This window comes from Rosa chinensis, chromosome 5 (genome assembly GCF_002994745.2).
Source record: "Rosa chinensis cultivar Old Blush chromosome 5, RchiOBHm-V2, whole genome shotgun sequence".
NCBI classification, from domain to species: domain Eukaryota; kingdom Viridiplantae; phylum Streptophyta; class Magnoliopsida; order Rosales; family Rosaceae; genus Rosa; species Rosa chinensis.
In genome coordinates, this window is record NC_037092.1 from 51,460,397 (window position 1) to 51,488,264 (window position 27,868).

The following is a 27,868-nucleotide window of genomic DNA, read 5'->3' on the forward strand; positions in this document are numbered from 1 at the left end:
AGGGTAAAACTCAATTTATATATAACATGCTAAATAAAACAATTATAGAAGGTAGTAACAATTATAATATAAAGGCATCCATAGGAATAATTATATAAGCGTAAATAAAATTCACGAAACATGCTCAAAATTTCATAATAAAAACATAAACAATAAAATATAAAGCATGCTTAAATATAGTAAACATAAATAAAATTCACATGCTTTAGATTCCACGATTATATATAACATATATAATAATAAGATTTATGAAAAGTGGAATATAAACAAGGCAGCCAAATATATATATATATATATATATATATATATATATATCCAGAGCGAGGCCTCGCTTTGAAATTTCAAAGCGAGGTTAGGGTTTAGGGTCACTTTTCTGTCGCATATTCACATCTCAACCGTTAGTTTCTAGGTACTAATGTATAGATTATCTTTGCAAAATTTCAGCCAAATTGATGGTCGTTAAGGCATTGATAACTGCCTTAAAACTAGTACGGTTCAGGTTGGACAAATTCAGTTCATCCATTTGTTTAAACGAGTTAGATACCTTAAAGACCATCAATTTCGTTGAAATTTTGCATAGATGATCTATACATTAGTACCTAGAAACGGAATGGTTGAGCTGTGAATATGCAACCGAAAAGTGACCCTAAACCCTAACCTCGCTCTGAAATTTCAAAGCGAGGTCTCGCTCTAGATAGGATCTGTGTATATATATATAAAATAAATAAATAAACATACTTGAAGAGAAAAATTTTCTCGGTAAGGCAGAGGCCGTGTGCAAGCAGAGGGGGGACGCGGTGCTGCTGTCGGGTGTTAGTGCCGAGGCTGCGCACGTGGGCCAAGGTGATGTGCGGGGTTTTTTTTTCTTGGCGGGGTTAATAGCGTGTGCGTTTGCAGTGAGGCAACGAGCAGGTCAGTGCTGGGCAGGAGCCGTGCAAGGCAGTGGCTAGGTGAGGTGCAGCAAAAGGGCAGCGGCGCGTTGGGGGAACAGATGGTGCGGTGGACTGTGTGTTGCTGTGTTGCAGGGTGGTGATGCAGGCGCGGGTGTGCTGGTGCAGAGAGGTTGCAGACTAGCAAAGTAGGGCAATGTGCAGGTGTGGGTGATGTGCACGCTGCTTGGGTGCAAGGCAGATGCACGTTGGAGGCTGGGCTGCAAGGTTGAAGGCAGGGTGCTGCTGTGTGTGGGCACTAGGTAGGTAGAGGTGAGGGTTGGTGACAGAAAAAGATTTTTTTTAATTTTTTTGGATTTTTTCTTTTTCTTGGTTATTGGCTCTGAGCGTGCTAATAATGTGTAAAAGTAAAATGGGAAAAAAATGGTTTGCTCATTTCATTAGATAGTCCCTTTATATAGGGGTGAGGATTATTGTAGTACCCAGGAAATTTATTATTATTTTCCGAGGATTTTTCATAATTTAATTAGTGGTTGTTGGATGATTTCGTGGTTTATGGATGAGGCGGAAGTGTTTCAGACGAATTTTTATTCGAAAAGTATGGTTTTAGGGGGGGCGCAAAGGTTGACTTTTCATTCGTTGAGTTTCTCTAAAAACTTCCTTCATGAAAGTCGTAGAGTGCATCAATACGAGTTCGTGGACGTGTGGAATGAGAAAATCGGAGTTCGTATGTGAAAGTTGGCCTGCGGAAGTTTCAGATATTTTTGGAGAACTTTCCATTTTTGGAAGTTACTATTTTTCATTTTGGGAGTTTCCTTTTCCGAAAAGCCAAAACCTCTATTCTCTCTCTTCTTTGCATCAGACCCGACCCGGATGGAACTCGCAGCCGGAGAAGCTCAGATCGTTTCGCCTCCTCCGTGCGCTCCTCCCTATGGCATCCTCTAGCGACGATTTGCACCGTGCACGGCGCTGCAAGGGGGCGATTTGCACCATGCACCGTGCCAAGCTTGTGATCGTTTCAGACCAAGCTTGTTGAGTTCGTAGGAGCCTCCTTTGTCTATCATTGGTGGTACTTTTGATCGATTCATGTTGGAATCAGATTAACTCATTGTGAACAGTGCGTGGGAGCTTGTGATGGCGATAAGCGGCAATTTAGGCTGAGTTGGCCTGAACCCCAGGTATTAAAGTTGCTCTACTTGGTATTCTTGACATTTTGGACGGTTGGATTAATGTGGTTTTAAGTTTTGGCTTGTGGTGGTTATGTAACCGACTATGGTGGCACTTTGGCAGCGTTCCAGCCATATAAGGGACAGTTTCTGGTTTTATATATCATCTACTCGTTGATACGAGTGTTTTGATATATAATACGTAATTTTTGGAGATCGTATGAATATGTTATGATTTTTACGGTTTCTAACCATCTAACTATTCGATCCGTGAGGATTCGAGTGTTCGATCGACTTGTGGTTTTGACATATCGATCGTAGAAGTATTCCGGAGACTTTGGGTAGTCTCAGATGTGGTTTCACCTCGATTGGCGTCACTTTTGTGGTTTTAGTTCAAAACGGGGGTTTCAGACTTTAATCACTTGTGATTCGTGTACTAAGTTGGGACCGTATGTGATTAGGTACTTGACAGAGTTGTGTTGAGCAGATTGGGACAATTGTGCTTATTTTGGTTAGCGTGTGAAGACGCAGCGGAATTCAGAGGTGAGTAAATCTCACGATATTCATTATGAGCATAATTACCATATTGTATTGGAGTTATTAGGTTAACTATGACTATAGTTGGTATTAGTGGCATTCCTGAGTGGATGACTACGTGTGTGTGTGTGTGTGTATTTACATGAAATATATATGTATTGGTGGCTTCGTTGTGATGTGAACAATATTTGAATGAGTTCATTATTGCTCGAGAATGGTGAAATTGTGTATTGAGTTGTAATTGTAGAATTTCATTTGTTGAGATACCATGGGTCTAGTATGACCATCTTAATTGAGATTTAAGATATGGTAGCTTGTGTAGGAATATCTGTGTAATGAATCAATAACATCAGTGTGATGAATCTTAGTGATGATGATCATGTAAGCTTGTATAGGAATATCTGTGTAATGAATCGGTGAAATTTGTGTGATGACTAGTTGGATGATCGCTATCTGTATTATGACAGGCGAAATCTGTGTGATGTTCAGTTGGATGATTGTTATCTGTGTGATGACCGGCGAAATCTGTGTGATGATCAGTAAGATGATTGCTATCTGTGTGATGACCGGTGAAATCTGTGTGATGATCAGTGTGATGACTGCTCTATAGAGGAGTTGAATTGTTATTAAGTTAACAACGATCAAGAGGAATGCTGTGATGGTCGGAGCTACCTATAGATGTCCGAGTATGGGGTTGTGATGATTACTATGACTTGAATTGTTTGTTTTAATGTAACCTCCTGAACTAAAACTATACGCAAGGGTTACTATGAATTGTTTCACTTTGGTTTGAATTATGATTGCCATGTTTTCTTCTTGGTTTTAATTGTTGATGATTTGATTGATCTTAAAGGCCATAGTGGTGACGATTGTGCTCTGTGGTGAGGATAGAAAGGTGATTCATTGTTTTCACCTTTGATGTCATGTTGATGACAAGGCTTCCGGAAGGAAGGAAAGGAGTATGATCTTTGTGACTCACTGTTGTGCATTTAAAAGATTTCCGAACATTACTTGAGGAGTGTCGTTTGACTGGAATTTGTGTAATTGGATGCTAGGTTGAGAATCAGAGCATGTGGTTTTAGTCACGAGTTGACCTACATAAGCATGTTATGGAAGGTTATGAAACATATTGTTGTAGTTGTGAGTTATGTGCTTATCGTAGTTAGGTTGAGGTGACTTAAAAATGTGTTCTATTTTGTGGTTTGAGTTTACCCATACAAGCTTTCATAAGCTTACCGGGTTTGTTGTGTGGCAACCCGGTGCACTATTCGATGGTGTAGGGGTTGATCTTGCAGGTCAGGGAAATCGTGGCTAAAGCTGAGACCTTGTAGCAGCTGATCAGGTAGGAAGCTAATTTTGTGGTTTTACTGTTGTTAAAACTTCTGCTATGTAGTAGGCTCTGAGAAGCGGTTTCTTATTATATTGTTAATGCAATTTAATTGGCAAACTCTGTGTAATGTAATATGTGACTCTAAAGAATGAGTCTGTATTCACATTGTGGGTTCAGGACTGAGTAGTCATATCTGACTGCACATAAGAGAATCGTGAGGACTATATATATATAATATTAAATTCCTCATTTAATTTTGGTTTAAATGTATGAAGTTCAAGTCAATACAGCATCTATTTACTAAAATACCATGTACAGGGATGACCACGCGCTTGTGGAACTTTGTTTCTACATTTTCAAACCTGTCTGGAGAGAGACTTCACCAAATATATGCGAAACTTAAACAAGAGCAGGATGAGGAACCTGGTCCTTCCCACATCAATGGCTCTGCATCTGGTCCTTTTGGCAGAGACAGTGACCCTACTTCCTTCTCCCATCTTGCTGAGAGGCAAAGAGGGTACAAAAGTGTTAATAACCAAACATTTGAACCTCTGAAGGGTTCTGATACAGCTAAATTTGAAGCATGGAAACGAAGGAGAAGAGGGGAGACTGATAGTCCATCTCAAAGACCTTTGAGTAATGGTTCTCGGCCAGCTGATCCAAACTCGATGGGAATTCTTGGTGCAGTAATATGAGCTTTTGGCTGGTTTTGCCCCATAAAATTCTTAACTTTGATATCATTAACCACAGGTTCACAAGCCAACTTACTTGACGTCCAAGGCATTTCAATTCAACAAAAGATTTGGTAGAAGTTCAAAAAACCATGTGGGGAGGCATACCAAGCATCGAGGGATTTGGATTTTGGACTACGAATATAAGAGAAATTTCAATAATGCTAATAGAATTTGGCTCGGAATTGCCGTCGCAAAATCTCCACCAGTGCTAGCTTCTAGCTACTTATGGGATACACTTGAATACTTTAATTTCTTTTCACTTTTAAATTTCAAATAGTGATTAGCCCCGTCCCTCCATCTGGGAAGACTTCGGCTAGCCTCAGCCAGCGTTGGGACCAAGATAAATGGTTTGGGGATGGCTAGTCTGCTGGAGTCAAGTTTAGTATGTTTGATTTAACAAGGCTATACACGATATATGAAATTCTAACAGTATCCACAGTTTGCTTTAGTAATCTCCATTTGAAAATCAAATTGTTGGCAGTAGGTCTTATGAACATAACTCTGTGTATAGACTCACCATACAGAAAACTTTCATAGTATTCACAGCATCCATGCTACAGACCTACTGGCTACTGCCAACAATTTCATTTTAAGATGGACAGTACTAATAGTACACTAAACCAAGAAAATTTTGAGTAAAAGAACATACAGTAGAAACTCAAGCATGGAGTATCAGATATAGGAACATCCAAATTACCATGTATTAATTAATAAGAGAGTTTGAGGAGCCTCAAAAGAGTGCAAGAAGAGGAACAGATGTGCATTATTTACAGAGCATCTTGAAGCAAATTTACAGAACATGGTAAATGAATTACATGGGCAAACATACATAGCAGCAGGCTGAATCAAACCCTGGAAGGGATGAGAGGAATGTTGTTCTGCAAGTATGCAGAAGCAGCTGCTACTCCACTTCCTAGCTTAACCGGGTAGCCCACGTCCCTAAGCACCATCTCAACACCAGCAAGACAACCCAACAATTGCAACTGGAAACAGAAACCAATTAGTGAGAAAAGAATGGGTGCAAGTACATCACATTTGACTTCCCCCTAGAAATCATCACATTATATCAAACTTCCCCATCCTCTTTCAAACAACCAAAAATAAAGAACAATGCGAAAAGAAAAGAAAAATGATAAAAGATTTAGAAGATGTTTCTCTTGCAATACGAACACAGCTCTTGAGAAGACAATAGAATTGGGTGCACTTTACTCACAAGCCTCAATTTAGCTAATCATTTTATGCTTAGAATATGTGATTTGAGAAAAGTTGGCATTACCTCATTCAGATTGCCAAGATGCCCTATTCTGAAAACCTTGCCAGCGATTTTGTTCAGGCCAAGGCCTAAACTCAGATTGTACCTTTTCCATGCCCTTCTCACAATTTCTGTACTGTCAATATATGGAGGAACAAGAACAGCAGTCACTGTGTCACTTACCCATTCTTCTTTTTGGGTGCAGTTCTTCAAGCCCCATGCCTCCACAGCAAGCCTGCGCACAGTTCATAATTGTAAGAAATGTCCAAATATAGCATTTAATACCATTAAGCAACACCAAAGTTGCAGCAACTCATGTTACGAGTATCTGAAATTTCAATACTACATGACATTCAGAGGTGGATGCAATCAGGTAAAACTGGTGCGTACCTTGTTGCTTTGCCCAAACGGCTATGTCTTGCAATCACATTGTCAAGTCCTTCCTCAAACAGAAGATCAAGAGCTGCTCGCAGCCCATATAGCAACTGAATGGAAGGGGTGTATGGCCAATATGTGCCCATCTTATAGAACTTCAAATAATCATTCCAGTCAAAGAAAACTCTTACTGACTTCGCAGTTTTGGATGCCTCGAGAGCTTTGGGGCTTGCACAGACAATCCCTATGCCAGTGGGAAGGGAAAGAGCTTTCTGGGAGCCAGTTAAGGCTACATCTACTCCCCACTCATCCATACGGAAATCCAGAGCACATATGGAAGACACTCCATCAACAAGAAAGAGAGCCGGATGCCTGTAGTGGTCTGAGGTTCAAAGAAAACCATGAGAAGCATGTTTGATGAAGTGGAGGATAATCAATGTATCATATATTCATATTTACAAGAAACTAACAAGATAGGACTTTGTTACTCATATGCAAATTGCAAACATAACAAATGCATGGTTATATTGGAAAGACACCTAAATATCAATACAAATTGATGAGGCAGAATGGTAGCTAACGGATGAAAAAAATGGAAGTATAGTCTCACTTGTGGAATATATCATCTATACATGCTTACCAAGTATTTTTCTCACTGTAGCCAAGTTATTGGTAACTCCAGTTGCCGTTTCATTGTGAACAATGCATACTGCCTTTATAGTGTGCGCAGTGTCTTCGGCAATTTTTGATGCCAGAATGTCAAGGTTGGCACCTTGGCCCCATTCACTTTCCACAACATCGACCTTGAAATTAAGGCGCTGCTGCTGATCAATCCACAGCAAACTGAATTGACCAATCAGGAAAGATACAATCCGATCTCCAGGGGACAATGTGTTTGTAAGTGCACTCTCCCATGCACCAGTACCTAGAGCAACATTATGTACACAAAGCAACTCAGCCATTTACCAAAATCAGGAACATAAAATCACTCCTAGCTTTCCAGTCAGTGTGCGCATCAATCATGGTACACCAGAACAAGAAAACAGTTTGCTATCAGTTTAGAAATTTTGCAGTTCCAAACTTCAATTTTGTACTTGAATCATTGCAATCATGTTTAAATAATTTACTATCTTGTCACTTGCTAAAATAAAAAAGGAAAACCAGAACAACCCTCATTTTATACGCAGCACTACATCTTAAAATGGAATCCAGTGCAATGAAAAATTAAATATGCATCCATAAAGATGTGATCTCTAGAAGGAAAGCTAAACCATCTTCACTATAAATGAACAAACCTGTGGTAGGGATCATAAATGGAGTTCCGGTAGTAGTCTTGAAAATCTTCTTGACATCCTCGAGCAGGACTTTTGTCATTGCTGGAATAGCTGGAGAACGATAGTCCTCATTGTTTCTGTTCATTGCCCGAAGGACGGGTTCCGGGATATTGACCGGCCCTGGAACAAAGAGATGGTTCCTTCCTGGTGCGTAAACATTGTCCATTTTTCCACTCTTGCAGCTTCCACGGCCCTCGGCTGCAGACCCCATGAATCAAAGTTAAAGCAAAGAAAACATCTATCTAACCGAGCCTCACACATGAAAAGTTTACAATAAAAGAACTAAACCACCGCTACCCATTGACCCATACACACTTGCGTAAGTATACCAAGAAATTTGTACTCAGTCATCATTGGATGTAAATCCAACGATGAAGACAAAACAACTGAACTTAAAAATAATTTTTTCCACCATTAGATGTAAATCTAAGGGTGGAAATAATTCTCTTAATCAGTTATTGACTAGGTGAACATTATTGACAGTGACCAAGAGAAATTATGCTCAACCATTGTTAGATGTAAATCCAAGAGTAGGAAAAATTATTTTTAAATTTAGTTGTTTTGTTCTCCACTGTTGAATTGACACCTAAGGATGATTTGAGTATAATATTTTTGGTCGGGTGAACACCGCTGTCTGTTCATACAAAGCTCTCACTTTTACTAGGTTAATGGGTCTCTATATAAAAGAATGCAAAGCCGAGATTCTGAGAACTAGCATGAAGGGATTTGAAGCTTATGGAAACATTGATAGAGTCAATCCTAAACAACTGCTACCAGGAGGTAGGAACACGAGAGGAATAAAGCAATTAATTCAACTTCAATTCTTTTTCCGCACGCAAATGGTGAGGTTTCAGATTTCTGAGAGATTAACTGCTACTTAATTCTTTGAAACCACCCGAGCACATGAGTATCTATATCTATACTACGAGGAAGGAAGCTCATGATATGCAACTCCTTTAGACAATAGTTTCAACAGAGGATCAAGAAACAGGTTAGCAAAAAGGAACAAGCAAGCAATTCTTATTGGCTCAGTGGTAGAAAAAAAAAAAAGAGGGATGAAAAAATAAAGCATACAGAAAAAAGTTATAGCAAATTAACAATTTTCTTCTATGGAGAACAAGAACTGTGTTCCACATGTTCCATTAGAACAAGACAGACACAAAAAGCTAGATATAGGTGGTAAAAGCATAAGAAAACTAAATCAGCAAAATTCAGAATATCTCAGATGGAGCTGTGATTCAATCTGACTATGCAAACAATCAGAGAAAACCTTATACCGTTATACGTGCACCATCAATAAGAGCACAAAACATAAACAGTTAAGCATACAGATATCATATCAATATGAAAAGAGAAAGAGAATAATGAAGAAAGAAGAGAGTGAGCTTACCCTGAAAATATGGAGGACTCCAAGTTGTCCACAACTCTTTGAGCTCAGAAGGAATGCGAGTATTGGACAGTGGAGAAGAGCCAAATTGGGTATTTATATTTCTATATTAAGAGCGCGGGAGAGCCAATCACCCTTCGAGCGTGGGGGCCACATTTTCTGAAACGTGGCAGATAAGAGCACGCCCAGTGCATCCATCCTTCTTGGCATCTTGCAACTCTAGACACACACTACAGTCTAGTCGATCTGCATTGGATTTCCACTTTAAAATCATTTTCTGTATTTTTAAACCTTTTCTTTTATATTTATATATATATATATATATAAATATAAAAGAAAAAGTATATCTTTTCTAGATGAGATACCAAGAATAGCACCAAAAGGGTTCTGCGAACGATTATTTTCAAATTTCTACAAAAAATAACACTTTCATAATCAAATAGTACTATTGTGTAACCCTATTTTTTAATGAATCTGTCATCTTATTTCACTTCAATCCCAAAAAATAATAATAATAATAATAATAATAATAATAAATAAAAAGAAAATGAGGGAAACAAACGAAGAAGCTGAACCAATTTTGGATAATGTGGACTCGTGCAAACAGTTCAAATCGTATGGTGGCAGAATTCCTAGACGATAGAAAAATGGATTATGAGACAAAAAACAGGAAATAATGGTGCATATTAGAAAAAGAAGGCTGAGGTTGAGAAAACATGTATGAAAGATAAAGTGATAAAGGGCTGCACACCACACTAATTTTATAGGAACCATGACCACACAGGCCTTTCCATGCTGCAGTTACCACGTATTGTCTTTCTTGTTTGTGTCTCCCAACCTTGTTTTATCTGCTGAACTGGAACTGTTGGAGGATTTGAATCCTTGTCCTGTTTTTCCTTCTTAGATTTTACTAACAAATTTGTGTCGTGCTCACCCTGCAGGGGGTTTAACGAGGTTTAAGACCAACTCAGAAGTCCAAAACAAACGTATTAGGAATGCCGAAGACACAGAAATGTGATACTAGTGCTAAGAGTAACATCAAACACACAGGAAATAGGCGCAAAATTCCACATATCCTACACTCAAATCTCATAACCATTAAAAACTAAAATTGAAAAGAACGTCAAAATAGAGTAGCAAGTAGCCGAGAACATTCATGTCAACAGATTATGGTCCTGAGCTGGATTTTTCAATTTCTATACTCTTAGTATACTAGTATTTAAATGGCCAACTCAAAAAATTTAACCAACAAAAAAACAGAAAGAAAGAACATTGCCCACTCAATTTGGGAGTGAAGAAAATACCAAAACTTATTTCAAAATTGATAATGTACAATTCCTGAAGGCATAATACAAACAACATACGGTATTTCCTTCTTTTATGTATGTATATACCGAAGAGCGCACAGAAACATTTCTTTTTTCTTTTTATGAGACTGCTCTATATACATGATCATATGCCAGCCGAACTCATATTCAGGAGGGAAGAAAATTTGCAGCACAATTCTTCAATGAGCCTTGCAGATGAGAGACAATCCTCGGCCTCTTTTCCTCCGCACTTTTAGTTTGATCATGCAAAATCCCATTTGGCGGGTAACCTGTTCTGACCATCTCAGATAGCCAAATAGTATCTCCAAAAATTTATTCTCATGGTTGAAAAAAAAAATCCAGAGAATATGCCATAAGTCCCCCTAGGTGACAGCCGATTGCCTCAACTTTTTGATCAGCCATATTTATACCACATTGCAATGTAAATCCTCGATACCTGATCTAAAATCTTATCTTGGTGGTAAACCAGTTTGACGAGTCTTATAAGGCTTTTCATTGACAGAGCGTCTATTTTCAGATGGTCCTGCACCAAGAATTCCCATCGAGTTTGGATCAGCTGGCCGAGAACCATTACTCAAAGGTCTTTGAGATGGACTATCAGTCTCCCCTCTTCTCCTTCGTTTCCACGCTTCAAATTTAGCTGTATCAAAACCCTTCAGAGGTTCAAATGTTTGGTTATTAACACTTTTGTACCCTCTTTGCCTCTCAGCAAGATGGGAGAAGGAAGTAGGGTCACTGTCTCTGCCAAAAGGACCAGATGCAGAGCCATTGACGTGGGAAGGACCAGGTTCCTCATCCTGCTCTTGTTTAAGTTTTGCATATATTTGGTGAAGTCTCTCTCCAGACAGGTTTGAAAATGTAGAAACAAAGTTCCACAAGCGCGTGGTCATCCCTGTACATGGTATTTTAGTAAATAGATGCTGTATTGACTTGAACTTCATACATGTAAACCAAAATTAAATGAGGAATTTAATATTATATGTAGTCCTCACGATTCTCTAATGTGCAGTCAGATATGACTACTCAGTCAAGGCAGACATTTTTCTATATTTTCAAGACAGACCATAATTTGATACATATGCAGTCTAATATTGGCAAGAAACACAATTTAAAAATTACATGCATGCAAGCAGGAGGGAAAGACAGACAGAAAATCAATACTAAGAGAGAGCTGACACAAATAGATCATATTCAGGAAGAAGAACATACTATCCTGTCCATATGGTTCCTCCTCATTGTCCAAAACAATTTGGTCTATCCTTCGTCCAAGAAGCTGTAAATAATTTCGAATTTTTGAAAGCACCTGAAAATAAAATATGGGAATAACAATACCAGCATGAAAATGATGATAAGGAAAATAAATGGCACAAAGAAGACAACGCATACTAAGACATACCTTCTCCTTTGGAAGATTGGCACTAGTCGTCTGCAAACGATGAAGCCGATTCAGGGTTTTAATTTCACTAGTCATCATCTCTTCACACCATTCCATCCATTTCTCTTCCTTAAACTTCTCATATACTTCTTCATCGTCAGACATTTCACCCTCTTCTTTCACTAAAGGTTCAACTCTCTGGGGTTTCAGCGGTTTGTCCTTGTTCATTTGGACATTAAGTCTAGAAGAACCTGCTTTTCCTTTCTTGACCCCAGTGCGAGACACAGAAACAGGGACAGGATTTTCCCTCTCTTTGGAAGCCTTACGACCAACTTTAGCATTTGCGCTCTTTCCCCCAAGAGCTGCAAGTTCCTGGTTACAGACATTTCATTCATCAACTCGTGAACAATGACCCAAAAATGCGAGCAAACACACACTGATGCACAGGCAAATGAACAGATTAACAGGATTAAAGTATCAGGATGCACCAGCCTAACCAGGACTGATGCAAAAATTAAAAAAATTAAAAAAACAAAAATTTTGTAATTTAAAAATCTTTCTTTGTCCATTCATAAATGCTTTCTGCTACATGTACACCAACATTACGATAAATGTCATCCTCATTATCCAGGCCAGACCAACATAAAACAAATAATTGTGAAACAATGATACAAATCATTAGAAGAAGGCATAAATTCCAGGAAACCCATCTACATAAAAATTCAAGGAAAAAAATGTTAAGAGTAAAGTATATTTCTTTTTTTTTTCAAGGAGAAGAACCCATTGAGAAGTTTCAAAGGTTCAAATCAATTTTAGACCTCTATGCGATCTACAATTGGATGCTAAAAAGTTTCACCAAAGCAGACAAAAGAACCGAATCTCTTCCACTAAATTTCCTGGTGGAACTCGACAAGAATTTTCCTCGACTTACATTTGAAAGAATCATGAGCATGTATGGAAGAAATATAGTCCTTCAATACAAAAGTTAGACAATAAGTGATTACATACCATTTCCAAAAGAGCATTAGCACGGTCTCTCAAATTTGGAGCACGGGGTAAGAATGTTTCATGGTGCTGAAGTTCTACAGGAGCAATCTTCTTCATAAGGCCAAGCCTTTCATCTAATCTTATCTTTTCCCAATTACCAAACCCATGGTAGTATATTCCAAGAAGTAACCTTGCATCATCAACTATTAAAAACGAAAAATGTCACATCACCATCATTGTCTTTCAGTGGAGGACAAATGACAAATACATCTGAAGGGAAGAAGTAATACATACTCTGATTCCAGCCACAACCTTTTGACCAGTTTGAAGGTTTGAGGTACATCAGGACACGGAACTGTCCAATGGGGTCTTCATATCGAACAATGCGCTTTGCCAGGAGCTGAAGTTCTTGAACGCGGTTGACCAGATCACTAGCCTTCACAGGGACACCAAAAAAATCAAGCAAGGGTCCCTACAAGTAAAACAAATCTCAACATGTCAGCAGCCAAGAAGTTGTCACTCACAACAGATAAAAATGAAACATAAGCATTCAAGAAAGAAGATGAATGAATAGGTAATCTCTAAGACAACCTTCTGGTCCAAACTCCCCACTTCCACTGCTTCTCTGCATCCATCGATCAATGCATTGAAAAGCTCAACCTGGGCTTCAGGTGAAGCTGCTGCAATTGCGCCACCAACCTCCTCAACTATTAAGCCAATTTGGCTCTCATTCCCAAACTTCATAACCTTATTTCAGATGGAGAACAGAAGTGTTCACTTAATGGAGCCAGAGATGCCAAAGACATTAAAAATACATGCAACTCATGTCAAATGCAAGTATATCATAGTGACATAAGAAATACCTAGCCATCCAAATGCAGAAGTAAATCCCCCTTATTGTGTGGTGTTGTTTGTTGTGTATGTGTGGGTGGGTGGGTGGGTGGTGGGTGGCGGTGTGGTGTGGTGGTTGTGTTTGCATTTTTGTTTTTGTTTTTTTTTTTTCCCTCAAGGGGTAACGAGTAAAGAGTAATAGGTCTTCTTCCTGATCAAACTTTTGAGCGTTGGCCAATGAAAAGATTTATGAGCATGCCCGGCAACCCAAACCTAGATATATGAGTAAATAAATAGAAGCATACCGCACGGGAAAACCGCAATGCATCTCGTTTAGACACATTTCCAGATGACCATCCTCTTACTTGAGCAGATGCTCCGTCGATCATTGGTGCTGATGGAACTGAATGATCTGGTTTGCGCCTTTTCTGGACTCTTTCCTGAGGCTCAGATTCTTTCTTTTTCCTTTTATTGCTCCTATCAGGCTGAGCAGCTTCTGCATAGCTCTTGGTATTCCTTGTAGCGCGAGGAGCAAGAGCATCCTGAAAGGCAAAAAAAATTAAAAAGTTAATCCTTTTATCTAACTATAGGAAATACCATATATGAATTTCACTAACAGCAATAGTAAGGACAAGAAAGAAGATAACAGAACAGTTTCATACTTCAGCTTGGGACACTGCTTCTGGCTTTATCCAACGACTCCAAAAACTCCCATCATCTTCAGCAGTACCAAAATTTGCAACCTGAACATATATCCCAAAAATCAGAAGTTTATTAAAATACTTTAACCTAATTAACTGCTACTATACAGCACCATTCAGATGCAAACAACCGTAAAAACAATAGCACCAATGAATTACAGGCCAGAAGAGGCATATGCATAAAACAACTACACTTCTAAACAAAAAAACAAAAAAGACCATTATGACATAATTGCACAAACTTGCCTTAAAAGCACTCAGCAATTCATGGCCATCCTCTGTAGTTTCCTTCTCTTCAACCTTTTCTGCCCTCTCAAGAATCTCATCAATATCCATACTTAATAGTCCTTTCTTGCTTTCTTCTTCATTTTTCTCTTCTTTAAACAGTTCCTCAGCTCCAAATCTTAAGATAGCAGATAGCTCATTCTGCAATTTAAAAAGCAAACAAGCTAAGAATTCTCCCTTTTTTCAATCAAAAGCCCCTACAGAATCCAAGTTAAAAGCAATTAAATCAAGACATGTCCTTACTTTATCAAATAATGTCCCCTTTTTGGTTTCTTTCTTCTCCAATCTTCCCTCTGCGTTTAACTTTTGAATCACCAAATGGTCTAGCACCTATAGAGCACATGGGAACAAAGGAAAATATCAAATGATTGACCTGAAATGAAGACATTATTTACACACACGTCTAACCACATACTAATTTGTCACAAATGTAAAGATAACCACATACTAAATTGTCACAAATGTAAAGATAACATCACGTAATCTACCATCTTTTTCTTAGCTCGCTCCAAGATATCTTCCTCAACACTCTTGCTTGTTACAAATCTATAGATGTTGACAACTTCCTGTTGCCCAATTCTGTGAGCTCTACTCATTGCCTGTCCAATAATATAGAGAGATGGTTATTTGCTTATCTCTGAACTAAGCCCTGTAGAACTAAGATAATGAATAATATGACCGAGATATCAGTGAAAAATAAACCTGCAAGTCATTTTGAGGATTCCAATCCGAATCAAATATTATAACCGTGTCCGCCGTGGCAAGGTTGATTCCCAAGCCACCTGCCCGTGTTGAAAGAAGGAAGCAAAAATCTTCACTACCAGGTGCATTGAAATGTTCCATAGCCTGGTGACGTAAATCAGCCTTTGTACTTCCATCAAGTCGCTGAAATTGAAACCCTCTATGCGACATATACTCGGCTAGTATGTCCAACATTCTTACCATCTGCAATGAAGAATGTCAGTGATTTAGTATACATGACATCTCTGTATTTACCAACTTTCGATAAAAACATAATCTCAGTCCTCATCTCCTCTAACGTGTAATAAATGTACCATCATATGACACTTAGATTGAATAAATACAACCAATGGACTCATGTGCCTGAGATTGGGCAACTGCTTCAGCGAGATCATGTAATCTATTACCATTTAGACAAGTAACAGCAAGGTCATGTAAACTAAAAATTTCCAATTCTTTATTTAATCCCAAGTGCACTGATAAAAAGATTACAACTGTAGTTTCCTCAAACAAATTTAAGCATTTATAGAAATCCACTAAGCTGACATGGTGAAAATGTGTGCTAACACTATGTCCAGCTGAAAGCTCTGGTAATCTAATATCCAGGGCATAAATATTTGTATTGCCAACAAACCTGGGAAAAGATGAGAACACGGTGTTTCGTCTCATGTAATCTAACAAGAAGCTTATCAAGTATAACCAACTTCCCACTGCTTAAAATAACTCTCTCCAATTTACTGCCATCTTTACTGCTTGAGTCCCCACCATAACCATGGTCAGCACTTTCAAAAAGGAAGGGATGATTACAGCATTTCTTCAACTCTACTACAATATTCAACAATGAAACCTGGAAAGGAAAAAAAAACGAACATGTTATTAATTTCAGCAACTATCCCACAAAACGAATACAATCTGAGCTTCTCTTGACTTAGTATAGAGCATTTCTTAACTATTTCATATCAGACTCGGAAGATGCGGTACCACTGACTTAACAGAATGATTGAATGAACATAGTGATAATTTGTGTCCAATCCGAAGTCAACATTCTGGCCTGGATATCAGCTCATACAAAGCTAAACACTTGTGACTCACTTCAGAAAGAAGACCAGATGCTTGCAGATTTCCAATTTGGTATAGTATGTTTTGAAGGACGCTAAAACCTAAAGCCCAGGTTACGATAAGCAACGAGAGAGCATCCCAACTAATAACAGGAGACTCCAATAATCCTATATATTCAAACATAAACCACCTAGAAAGGAAGCCAAAATGGTTTTTGATTCTCCAGATGGACACTATTCACTTTGAACCACAAGATTAAAAGAGTTACAGTTACCGAGGAGAGAAGCGAAAAAATTTTAGGGAATTGCATAATTTGTTGGTGTTATATGCATCATTTGGTTGGACGGAAAAGAAAGGATTTTGAGAAGCATAGAGAGGGGGGGGGGGGGGGGGGGGAGGACTTGTAGGGAAAGATTGTTTGTCATCATGTTGATGGCTTCTATTTCAGTAGATTTTGGGGGTGCTTTTGTGGAACTGGAAGGCATCATTCAACTAAGTTTGTAATCTACTGTCTGTGGAGTCCTACCATATGTGGACTTCTTGTCCGCAGATTTCTTTATTAAATTTCTTTCTTCTTAAAAAAATCAAAAATCAAAGCATAGTGGTTGTTTGAAAATTGTTTGGGAATGATTTGCAGTCTTTATTCAGAGTTCTGTTATTCCTTATACCAACACTAGATTCTTGGTAAATCTACTCTCCAAGAGTTCCTATAATCTACTCAGCTTTGTACGAGGCAATGTAATTTTCTCTTAGCATCCCATGCTTCCAGGATTCAGTAAACTACTTGAAGATGAACAAAGAAAACTGCAGATATAAACTACTTGGAGAGCAACAAAGAAAACTGCAGATATGTCTCAAAGCCAAAAAATTATAACCTGATTCCCACGAACTCCTTTGTTCAAGTTATGGAAGTTGCGCTCCAAAATCCACTTGTAGTACCTTAATAAATGATCCAGCACCAAAGATGCAAATAGTCAAATGTCTAAGTATTGTACAGTAAAGCCACTTCATTACAAGCTCAATCACTTACTGTTTCTGAAGAGGAGACATTTCAACCCTAAGAATTCGTTCAATTTTTGGAGGTAAAGACTTTTCAACATCCTTAATAACTCTTCGGAGAATGTGAGGCCTCAGTTCCATGTGAAGATTAGCAAGCTAAACATAAACCAAAAACAACATTGATCTCAACATATACAAAACCAAGGTGTAGGAATATCTTCTTTTTGTCAGTCTGAAGATGCAAGATTGTACAAAGAAAACTGCCAAACAGTACCTCAATCTCATTAAATGAACTGAGATTCTTGTAGTTCTGAACAAAATCATCTTTGTTATTGAACTTGTGGGGATCTAGGAAGTGAAGCAGGGCCCTAATATAAAAATTGAAAACTATTAGAAGACAAAAAACTGTATAAACAGACAAGTGGAAAAAGCAGTGCACAATGGCAGTGCCAGTCAAACAAGGCTCTACAGAGAAAAATCTCCGGGTCCCAATGGCGAGATAACGCATCAACAAATTACTAGTCATTTCTAAAATGATTTAATGCAGGCGAAGAAAGAACAATTTGCATTCAGACACACAAATTCCAACCCTCTGACCACCCACCCACAGAAACAGGGGGAAAGATACTTTTAAATCTAAATACTAAGGACATGTATGGACTTTCACAGAGACCGGCACCATTGAATCCAAAGACATAAATTTGCGATCAAAGATGAATATTCATGGTGAGATGAACCACGATTTGAAAAAATAATAATAATAAAAATAAAAAACAGAATGATATTATTAACAAAAAAAAAAAAAAAGGAAGAATTACAAAGTAGACAAGTCATCCACTGAGGAAACTCCTACAATCAACAGCACAAACATAGTGAAAAGTAGATAACTTCTGCATGGCAAAAGAAAGAGCTATTCTTAAAAGCTGAAGAAAACGAAGTACATGACGAAGCCCAATATATAAATAAAACTTCATTATAAATAAGTAGTATTATATTCCTATTTTATGTTGCTTGCAGGAATAATATGTGAGAAATATTGAAAAGGGAATATCCCAGCAAACTTTTGCCCATATACACAGACATACATGAATTAAAATATCAATCGCAAATTACCATCCACTACTCTAGCATGAACAAGCTGGAATATTACAACAAGCAAACAAAATAATTACCATAACTCTTCCACACTGTTCTGCAATGGGGTTCCGGTTATAAGCAACTTGTTTTTTGTGCTAAATTCCTGCCACACAAGGATAAAAATCATAGATATCAGAAGACAAGATTACAAGATAGTTTTCTATACCATGTCTTGAACAATTTATCAATGTGATCGCATACCAAGAGAGTTGTGTACAGCTGAGCCTCACTGTTCTTTAGCCTATGAGCTTCATCCACCATCAGATAATTCCACTTGATCTTGGAAAGAACAGCCTTATCCTTTAGAACCACTTCATATGTTGTCAACAGTGCATTAAATTTTATAGGCCGGCCAACTATTTTCTCATTATTGAATTCATACTGCTGACAAACCTGCAATAAAAAGAAATCAACAAACAGATAAATAATTAATAAAGAAGAAACAAGCATATGGACACCACGTATAGTCCCACCCCTAGGCTTACAGAATGCCTCTGAAAATGAGAATAATAGACAGAGGAAAGTGAGGAAATAATGTTTGCCAAAATAATTTTTCAATCACAAAAATGCATTGACCATGAAGATGCAGGGCAACTATATTGACCCTAACAAAATTAAAAGCAAGTACTCATCTGACCATGGTCACTACACCAGAAGATAAAAATACAGTTACTCCATACACAATGGCAACATTAAAACACATGATGCAATCACTCCACACCAAATACCCCAGCTGATGGAACCACATTCACCATAGCAGCAGACACTTCTATCCAATCTCAACTACCATTAGAAAATGAAGGAAAAAATGTTACCAATACCCTCAACTGCCTCTTTCTTTCAAGTGGCCAAAGTCGAAACAGAAGGGCTTTGCTGTTGACCTCACAAGTATAACTCTCCTGTGAGCAACAGCCCCAAGCAAAAACTTGTACCTTAGGAGGCACTTTAGCCTACCATATAGTTAAAAAAAAACTCAAAGAAGTGCAATCAATAAAAGGAGGGCTGAAGGAGAGAGAGTTCATTTTAAGATCACTCAACTTTGTACAGTAATTAAAGTTCCACATTGAAAGCGGAGAGCTGACCAGCATACTAGCAATGGAAGCATTTATTCAATAGGCACAAGAAACTAGATATGATGAGTACAATTTGGGAGCTTTAACTATTTTTGAACTAACAATGCAAGCAAAATCATATTATCAAACGCAAACCATATATGAACTTTGTGACATGTACAAGAAAGCTCAGTTTACCTCTCGGCTTGCACGGGTACCAACATACACAATAACATTCAGCTCAGGAAGCCATTTCCTAAATTCTTTTGCCCAATTTGACAAAGTAGATAATGGTACAACAACGAGAAATGGCCCATGAATCTGTTGAGCATTCTGCAGCACCCAAAAAAAAAGGTCACATTGCTCCACCATGTTGGTACTGTTAATATGATACATCTAATAAAAGTTACGGTCTCATCAAAGACTACAAATCTTCACCTGTAAAAAACCAAGCATCGAAACTGATTGAACAGTTTTGCCAAGACCCATTTCATCAGCTAAAATGACATTGGTATCATTTCTCCAACTGCCACATGCCAAGAGCCGCTGATTAGGACATTTTGATAGAATGGCATTTTAAGGTATCCACTATCAAACTATACCAGCTCTTTACTTATAAGTAATAAAAAAACCATACCTATTAACAAGAAAATTCAAACCCTCAAGCTGATAATCACGAAGCTTTCCTCCTTTCAACCATTCAGGCTGTTCATCAAGCTTCCTTAGACTTCCTAAGTAATTAAATTAATTAAAACAACAATAATAAATAGTTTTACAAGAGAGCCAAAAAAAATGAAGAAAGAAGTAAAAAAGAGATAAAATTTTCTATTGCTCCATCAACAATAACCACTGATAACAAAGGCTAGATTTGGCAAAAAAAAAAAAAAAATTACAGATCTGTTAAAAAGATATATAAAACAATAGAAACAACTTATTTGATCTAACTATATGCAATACTTTACGTGAAGTGGGATAAAGATAAACTAAAAACAGATGCAAAAAAGTTTTAAATTCGTTTTTGCTCCTCTTTCTTTCCTTGTTCAAATCTGACCTATGTGGACTGTCATAGTCTAATCAAGCAAATTGAATTTGCAATTTAAACTAAATCCCTAGAGTTGGAAGGAAGGAGCCGAATAACTCATACGGATGGGTAGGTCCATAGGGTTATTTAACTTATTGTGGCACATCCAAAGACATGTCTCATATTTTGGTGCTAATAGGTAGCGTCAGTCTAACTGCAATCTGGGAACTTATATTAATTAGATGAAAAGAAGTAGTAAAATGTTGAAAGACAAAAGGACTTGTTGAATTTTTTTGAGCATATTAGTTGCGTTTTTATGGCTCTCCTTTTATAAGTATTTTTCTGAATTGCAATCTATTATTGACTATGGTTCATTTTTATTGAACCGTATGAATTAATTGCAATGTTCTCCCTGTCAGGTTCATCGCTGGTATGCTCCATGAAATGGAAATCACCCATCTTCCTCACTTCTTAAAAGATTCATTCACAAAAAGTGGATAAAGTACAGAACAGTTGACAAGAAATAACTGAGAAAAAACACCTAAATACAACAGCTAATACATCACCACTTCAGACAGAAACAAAAGGTGGGTAAAGTACAGAATGGCTGAGAAATAAGTGAGAGACAAAAACACCTAAATACACCAGCTAAATCATCAACCAGATCAGGCAGAAACAAAAAGCACAGTTAGTGAACCTAACATAAATACTGCTTTCCACTCTGAGAGAATTGCCAAAAAGAAGCTGTTCCTAACATCTGAAGAAACCAAAGCCCATAATTTCCCAGAAACACTCTACCCAAGCTCACATTCTCAAAAATCCTTTGTTCCCCTCCATTTTATTACCGTATCCCCAAAACCAACAAGAAGATATATTCACCATGTGGCAAGAATTGTCACCATTTGAACTACCAAGACCAATTTATTTTTGCTAGGAAATATATCTCATTGCTAAAAGAAGGAGCAATCAAAATCAAGATTAGCTCACAAAATCTGAAAATTTAGGGAAAAAAATAGCTGTCACAACAGCTGTTCACATTGAAGCTTGTTACCATACAAGTTTGAAAACCGAAACACCAACCTTTGCTTTTCTTGCGTTGGAGATCGACCATTTTCCCTTGTACAGCCATTGCAGCCTCACGAGCCTGCTCATAGATTACAATCAACAAGCCTTATTAGAATAAAAATTTATAATCATCTGTACATCTGCATCCAGACTCATAAAGAAATCACCTCCACCGAACTGGCAAACAAATATATTTATATGATAAATTAGAGAATGAGAACGGACATCCTAGAAACACTTTATGAGGAAAAGAACCCCAATGAAATGGCAAAAAGGATAGAATATCTTAACGAACAAATTCCCATAAACAATATATTTTAACGCCTATTCATCAGCCATAAACAAAAGAATACAGAACATTTTTTTCCTAGGAGACTAAAGAAAGCATGTCCATCATCCTATTCAACAAATGTCATTTCAAATTACACACAGCTGTATGAATTCATCATACTCCTTTTTCTTGTTTTTCTTCAAGTGGCTTTCACAATTTGTAAGTCATACATCTAGTGTTTTTTTTTTTTACCCACTCACATGAATTTAACAATGAGACTTCTGTGATCAACAGTAGCATCATTGGTATCAGATTTGAACTCTATATACAAAAGTAAACTTCGGCTACTCTACACTGTATCAGGACACCCTTTTGTTCCCTTTTATTTAACTAGTTTGGGACTCTTCAACAAGGAGAGAAATGTAGACACAAATTCCATGGATGGTAATTCCAAACTTTCCATACCATGTTTTACATAGTATCCGAGTTATATGTAAATTCATAACAAGAATATCAGGTAATTATAACGTATATTCAATGCCAAACATGCATCCTCACACATCAATGTGGTAAGTATATTGGTCTGTACTATAAGCATATCAAGCATGACATATAAGTAAATGTGTACATGTCAAAGCCAGCACAGACCAAAAGATGAAGACCTTGGCCAGCACAACTACACAAGATCATACAACTGCTGTAAAAAAATTAAAGAAAGAAAGAAAAAAACATAGCTGCCAATGTTCATAGGACAATACCTTGAACTCATCAATAGCATCTTGTGCAAATGCAATATCAACGTCCTTCTCCCTAGTATCACATACCACTAAAAAATATAAGATTCCATTACTACCACTAAAATTGAACAAACACCAGAGCACTAAAGAGACAATCCCTACCTAATAAAAGCATTAGTAATGTGTGAGGATTAATAAATGATATATTAAAATTATAGCATCCAAAGCATGTATGAAAGATATAACCATATAGGCCTATAGGAAGCATGGAAAAGGAACAATTGCAACAGCAGTAATAGAAAAAAACATCATTGAACTTCAATCAAACTTTACATACCATGTCGCTTCAGCATAAGACAATCCTTGCCACTTGACAAGATACTCAGGTACTACATCACCTGAGCCATCTTGCTTGATGCGGTCTGCAATTATTCTCTCGACCTGAGAACCCATTAAAAACAATTGAAAGTGAATCTACAAATGTAGTTTGGGGAATACACCAAAAAGAGGTGATGCATGAAAGCAAACCTGACTGTTTTGCTTGATGAGATCCAAGTCCATTTCCCTGCTCACGTCATGAACCTCAATCTAGTAGAATATACAGAAACCCCAGAAACAGAAAATTGATGATCAGTTACTTCACATCAAAATAGAAGTCATTGTAGTAGCAGCTATAAATAATAATAATAATAATTATTATTATTATTATTATTATTATTATATTGTCTAAATATACGGATAATGATATTAATGTCTAAATATACTGAAAATAATAAAAAGCATAATTATCTCATGAAACATTTGCACTGAAATCTCAAATTTAGACAATGATGCCATATAATAGATTCTTTTGAAGCAAAACAACCTGAATGTCAAAAGAGAATTCTAGGGCGGCATCAAATTAGAACTTCCATGTGGACACAGGATAGTTTGCCAATCTTTTACCACATTCCATATTGATGATAACTTTCAACAGAAGTAATAGTAACGCAATGCGCACATATTAAGGAACCAAAGAGCAGCAGTACAAAAGGTATTGACCAAATAAATTTTTTGATGGAATACCTACAGCTTTGTTCTACACCATTTATATTCATTGCCTCGACCAATTTGCATTTCTCACATTTATGACAGCATCATCTAAGAGCAATACAGTTGGTGTATAAAATCTGGCAGGCTTAAGTTTTTTTTTTTTTTTTAATAACTTTATTTCAACAAATACCTGTGTCTTCTTCTCACAACTCTTCATATAGGAACCTTTTTTTTGCTATAAGAATCAGAAATCTTAGAGAAAAGCAGTCCGACAACAAACCACCCCCCCCGGGGAATAACTATGCTAGTATAGTGTTAATAAAATGTGAATGTTTTGACAAAGAAAAGCACACAGACTAACTCTATTCAGCAGACATCACACAACTAACTCTAGCACCTTCTATCTCCTCTATAATAGTAGAAAGGAAAAATGTACCTCTTCACGTGAGATGGTCTTCCTGTACCTGGCATCCTCCATCACCTTTTTAGTGTAGTTTAAAACCTTCTTAAAACCGCTAAGCTGCAAAGGAGAAAACAGATAGAGCATCTTGATAATCAAAGAAAAGCTAAAACAAATAACGAATGTTGGTATAGCAGTTAAATTTTCAAATATAATGTATTCATCATCAGAAAACGTTAAAAAATAAAAGAAGACCACTATTGATTCAAACCAATTTAGAGCTAAAGCATAACAAACAACAAAATTACAAGGCATACACTTTGTAGCTCAGAAAATGATTTCCACTGGCAGTGCAAATGTGACAAGCCTTTCCATTTGATCAAGAATTCTGTATTACTCCAATCTGGCTCAGAGTCAAACAAGTGACTTAACAACAGAGGCTCCGTGGATCTATTATTCCGAATAGCATCTTCAGCCATGCCCTTTGGTTGATGCCAGAGCACCCTTTCAATATAGTCACCATCCTCCTCCTCAATCTCCTCCTAAGAGAGCATATTACAAAATCAGAGAGAATGAAGCATAAGAAAGAACACAATAAGAATGTCTACCACAGTACATGAAAGTAATGTCATGGAGTAGACTGTACCTTTTGCGACTTCTTTTTCTTGCCTTCATCAATTTCATCACTTCCTTCACTTTCAACATATGACACCTTTCGAACAGACCTAGTAGAAGTTCGTACTTCACCATTTCGTCCAGAGACATTTGTTGTCCGGCCATTACTTTTGCGGATATGTGCACCTTTCCTTCTCGTGCTTTTAAAACCCTCATCACTGTCACTCTCAGAGTCCTCTGCTGAGGACTCATCATCATCAAATGATGACTTTCTTCTTCTTTGTCGACTAGATCCATGGTATGATTTGCGTTCTCTTTTAAGTTTAACAGTATGTGCACCTTTACCACGATGCCTACCCTTTGGTTTCTTCGCATAAAAAGAATTATCTTCATCTGAGACGTCAAGTTCATCATCACTGTCATTATCTTCATCAGAATCTTGATCATTCCAATCTTTATCCTGGTGTAGTCAAAGAAAAAGTTCATTAGTGTGCAACAGAAAGCAGCACATTACAATATTAGTCAGAACCCTTGAAAATTCTCCATAACACTGATATGTCTCCCCCAAAGAAACACATGCCCAGCCTTAGAGAGAGAAAGAGAGAGAGAGAGAGAGAGAGAGAACCAAGATATGTAAGTTCATGCTTACAGAAAAGACAGAAGTATGTAGAAAGCATGTAATAAGATTAGCATATTACATGCAAAATTAGTGTATAGATAATATTTTGTAACCTTTCCGCTTAAAGCAAGCCAACAATAACATAATTGTTCTATCAGAGTATTTTTCAAATGGCATTTAAGAAGATTTGATCTTCATGGTTCACTGGCATATGCCTGCACCATTGAAGGTGCGTGTATTATGGTTAGGATATAACTGTCCCTTATCAGTTGCAAGTAAAAGAATATAATTAAAAACCATAAAAATGGCAAAGGCAGAAGACAATAATTGAATTTATCTGACAGATTATCTTGTTATAGTTTTAGTGTAAAAAATCCCAAACACTTTAAGGAAATGAATAAATACTTGCAATATAATTTTCATAAATGTAATTATGATTATAACCTTCTTTGCAGTGCGACCACTTGGAACACCATAATCAGGTTCAAAATCTGCATCATCAGGATCATCTTCTGCAACCAAAAAGACAGCATAAACTCAGAGTTAAGTTCCCACTATGAAGAGTAGTCAAGAACTGCAACATCATCAGAGTATATGTCTATTTAAAATTAGAAGTATTGTATAGCCAGGCATTTGAACCTTATATGGCGCAATATTATAATAAAATAAAGCAAAAGGAAAAATTGCAAAGAAAATTACCATCTTCATCCTCTTCTTCGTAATCAGCATCAGCAGCATCAATATTTTCATTGTCATCTTCGCCATCATCATAATTTCCATTATTATTTGAAAGTTTAGAAGTCCTAAGCATGTGATTGGTGACAGGGGCTGGCTTTGATTGTGGCCTGGAAGTGGACCCAACTGAATGATGAAACCCTCTATAATGCATTGAGTCACTCTGTTCTTCCCCATCCTGCTCATAATATTCATCAGACAACATTTCATCTGCAGGTATATCAGAATGGCCCCGTTGTCCCTTTCGTACTTTAGGTCTGCCATCATCTTCAGAATCTAATCTATCTTCCCTGACATCCGAAGAATTATCTTCAGATCCAACAGCGTTTCTGTACTCAGACCCACTTTTAGTGTCCTGTCCAGAATCGGATCCACCCTGAGGGCACATAGGTTGACAATCCTTCCAAAAGGTTGAACCCCATTTTCCAGCCACAGTCGTCCTCCTCCCAGAAGACTGGGAATTGGACACTCCTGCACCGGCACCCTCATCAGCAGCTGCCTCATTTTGCAACCTACTAGGACCATCTTGTTCATCTTCACTTTGATACTTCACATCCATATTCATATCAAACTCCTTATCACAAGACATTCCATGTGCATCCGCATTCCCTGAGGAGCTGTGAATTCTATCATCACGTGGTCCCTGGCTCTGGTCTTCCAGGAAACTATGTGAAACTGTTTCATTAGAGTAGTTCCTGAAAAAGGCCATCCCTTCACATGGAACTTCTATCAAATCATATAAACGATCACTGCCCCTGTAAAGAGTGAAAAGAAACTTATCAACTACTGCTATTCTTTAAAATTCTCTTGAATGTGAGCTAGCAGCGAAGCAGAAACACCGATAAATTATACTCGAGAAGAGGCAAACAAAGATTACCATCACTATTCTCTTCAAAAGAAAATAAATTACAGCGAAGTGTAGACCAATACAAATTAACAGTCCGCATGGGAACAGTAGCACAGAGACTAAAAATGTGAAGAAAAAAACTAATCTAAGAACAAGAAACAAAAGAAAACGAAGAAGCGTATTGCTCGGACCAGACTCATCCTCCTGAATCAAAATTCCCTGCTTCTTTCTATCCTCACATCTTCTCAGCAACCAAACAAGCAGCATTTAATTCTCATTTGATTACAGATACAGTAAAAACTTTGAAACAACCAGTAGCAGTAAAAATTCGTAACTCAAAGCTTAGTGAGCTGCATAGTAGCCAGACCACGAATTTGAAGCCAAAAGCAATTCAACATTCGACAAAATCCGATCCAACAATTGAAAAACTCATCAATGGCACACGAGCAATCATATAGTCAAATAAAACAGAGGAGGTAATAGATCAAAGCGCGAATTCAAAAACAAACGAACAGAATCAGCCGGCAAAGCCCTTGAAAACTAGTTTGAATAAACCCTAAAACCGGAAACGAGCCCTAAATCCATGCCTAGAAACAGAGGATGTGCGGAGGTGAGCAATCAGGCGCACCTTTTCCACGTGGACTCGCCGGAAAATGGCCCGCCGGGCGAGAAAGGATACGAGTGTTTCAATTTGGTTCGCCGGGTCGGATTATTGGTCGGATTTCGGGGGCTGTAATCGGTGGTCGGCGGCTAAGATGCGCCGGAGATGAAGGCGTCCGATAATCGGAGGCGGAGGGAGGGGGTTTCCGGCGACGGTGACGGTTGGGGAGTTTAGGAGAGGGAATGGGGGGGTAAAAAAATAAAAATTAGAAGAGATATGACAATTCAGGCTTTATTTTTTTGGAGAAACGTGTTTATAGAGCCTCCCTCTCTCTCTCTAAACCAGCTGTTTATTCATTTTAACTTGGCCAATTTGTAGGTTCAATAAGTTACCCAAATAACCAATGAGGTTGCTCCACGCGGCGT

The 27,868-nt window shown here is 37.7% G+C and overlaps 2 protein-coding genes across 5 annotated transcripts; both read right to left on the bottom strand.

The window, feature by feature from the left end:
- Positions 1-5,331: 5,331 nt before the first annotated feature.
- On the bottom strand, positions 5,332-9,159 carry LOC112164572 (serine--glyoxylate aminotransferase). Its single transcript, XM_024300804.2, has 6 exons — positions 9,009-9,159; positions 7,580-7,816; positions 6,925-7,209; positions 6,300-6,666; positions 5,934-6,144; positions 5,332-5,640 (listed from the first exon to the last, which is right to left on the bottom strand). Exons 2-6 carry the CDS (start codon positions 7,782-7,784, stop codon positions 5,503-5,505), a joined length of 1,206 nt encoding a protein of 401 aa, XP_024156572.1. The 5' UTR covers positions 7,785-7,816; positions 9,009-9,159; the 3' UTR covers positions 5,332-5,502.
- Positions 9,160-10,264: 1,105 nt separating this feature from the next.
- LOC112164570 (protein CHROMATIN REMODELING 5) lies at positions 10,265-27,782 on the bottom strand. Of its 4 annotated transcripts, none has more exons than XM_024300802.2 (31): positions 27,471-27,782; positions 25,960-26,750; positions 25,705-25,769; positions 24,673-25,101; positions 24,344-24,568; positions 24,063-24,146; positions 23,123-23,182; positions 22,932-23,035; positions 22,616-22,667; positions 21,602-21,665; positions 20,138-20,231; positions 19,939-20,026; positions 19,699-19,833; positions 18,650-18,841; positions 18,484-18,551; positions 17,586-17,679; positions 17,343-17,467; positions 17,188-17,251; positions 15,888-16,100; positions 15,215-15,457; positions 15,001-15,111; positions 14,756-14,842; positions 14,474-14,653; positions 14,189-14,269; positions 13,832-14,068; positions 13,287-13,442; positions 12,990-13,167; positions 12,717-12,898; positions 11,730-12,080; positions 11,543-11,636; positions 10,265-11,225 (listed from the first exon to the last, which is right to left on the bottom strand). In XM_024300802.2, exons 2-31 carry the CDS (start codon positions 26,702-26,704, stop codon positions 10,783-10,785), a joined length of 5,244 nt encoding a protein of 1,747 aa, XP_024156570.1. In that variant the 5' UTR covers positions 26,705-26,750; positions 27,471-27,782; the 3' UTR covers positions 10,265-10,782. The 4 variants fall into 4 exon arrangements, with proteins under 4 accessions (XP_024156570.1, XP_024156569.1, XP_024156568.1 ...); XM_024300801.2 differs by having other exon boundaries at positions 24,673-25,104; XM_024300800.2 differs by having other exon boundaries at positions 25,705-25,772.
- Positions 27,783-27,868: the final 86 nt, after the last annotated feature.

Excerpts from the sequence above, each read along its gene's own strand:
- LOC112164572 (XM_024300804.2), bottom strand. The coding sequence starts at position 7,784 with ATGGACAATGTTTACGCACCAGGAAGGAACCATCTCTTTGTTCCAGGG. Across the intron at positions 6,667-6,924 it reads TACAGTGAGAAAAATACTTG|ACCACTACAGGCATCCGGCT; the intron begins GTAAGCATGTAT and ends TTTGAACCTCAG. Across the intron at positions 5,641-5,933 it reads ATCTTGGCAATCTGAATGAG|TTGCAATTGTTGGGTTGTCT; the intron begins GTAATGCCAACT and ends TTCTGTTTCCAG.
- LOC112164570 (XM_024300799.2), bottom strand. The coding sequence starts at position 26,704 with ATGGCCTTTTTCAGGAACTACTCTAATGAAACAGTTTCACATAGTTTC. Across the intron at positions 18,552-18,649 it reads AGCTGTACACAACTCTCTTG|GAATTTAGCACAAAAAACAA; the intron begins GTATGCGATCAC and ends CTTGTGTGGCAG. Across the intron at positions 13,443-13,831 it reads CATTGCGGTTTTCCCGTGCG|GTTATGAAGTTTGGGAATGA; the intron begins GTATGCTTCTAT and ends ATCTGAAATAAG.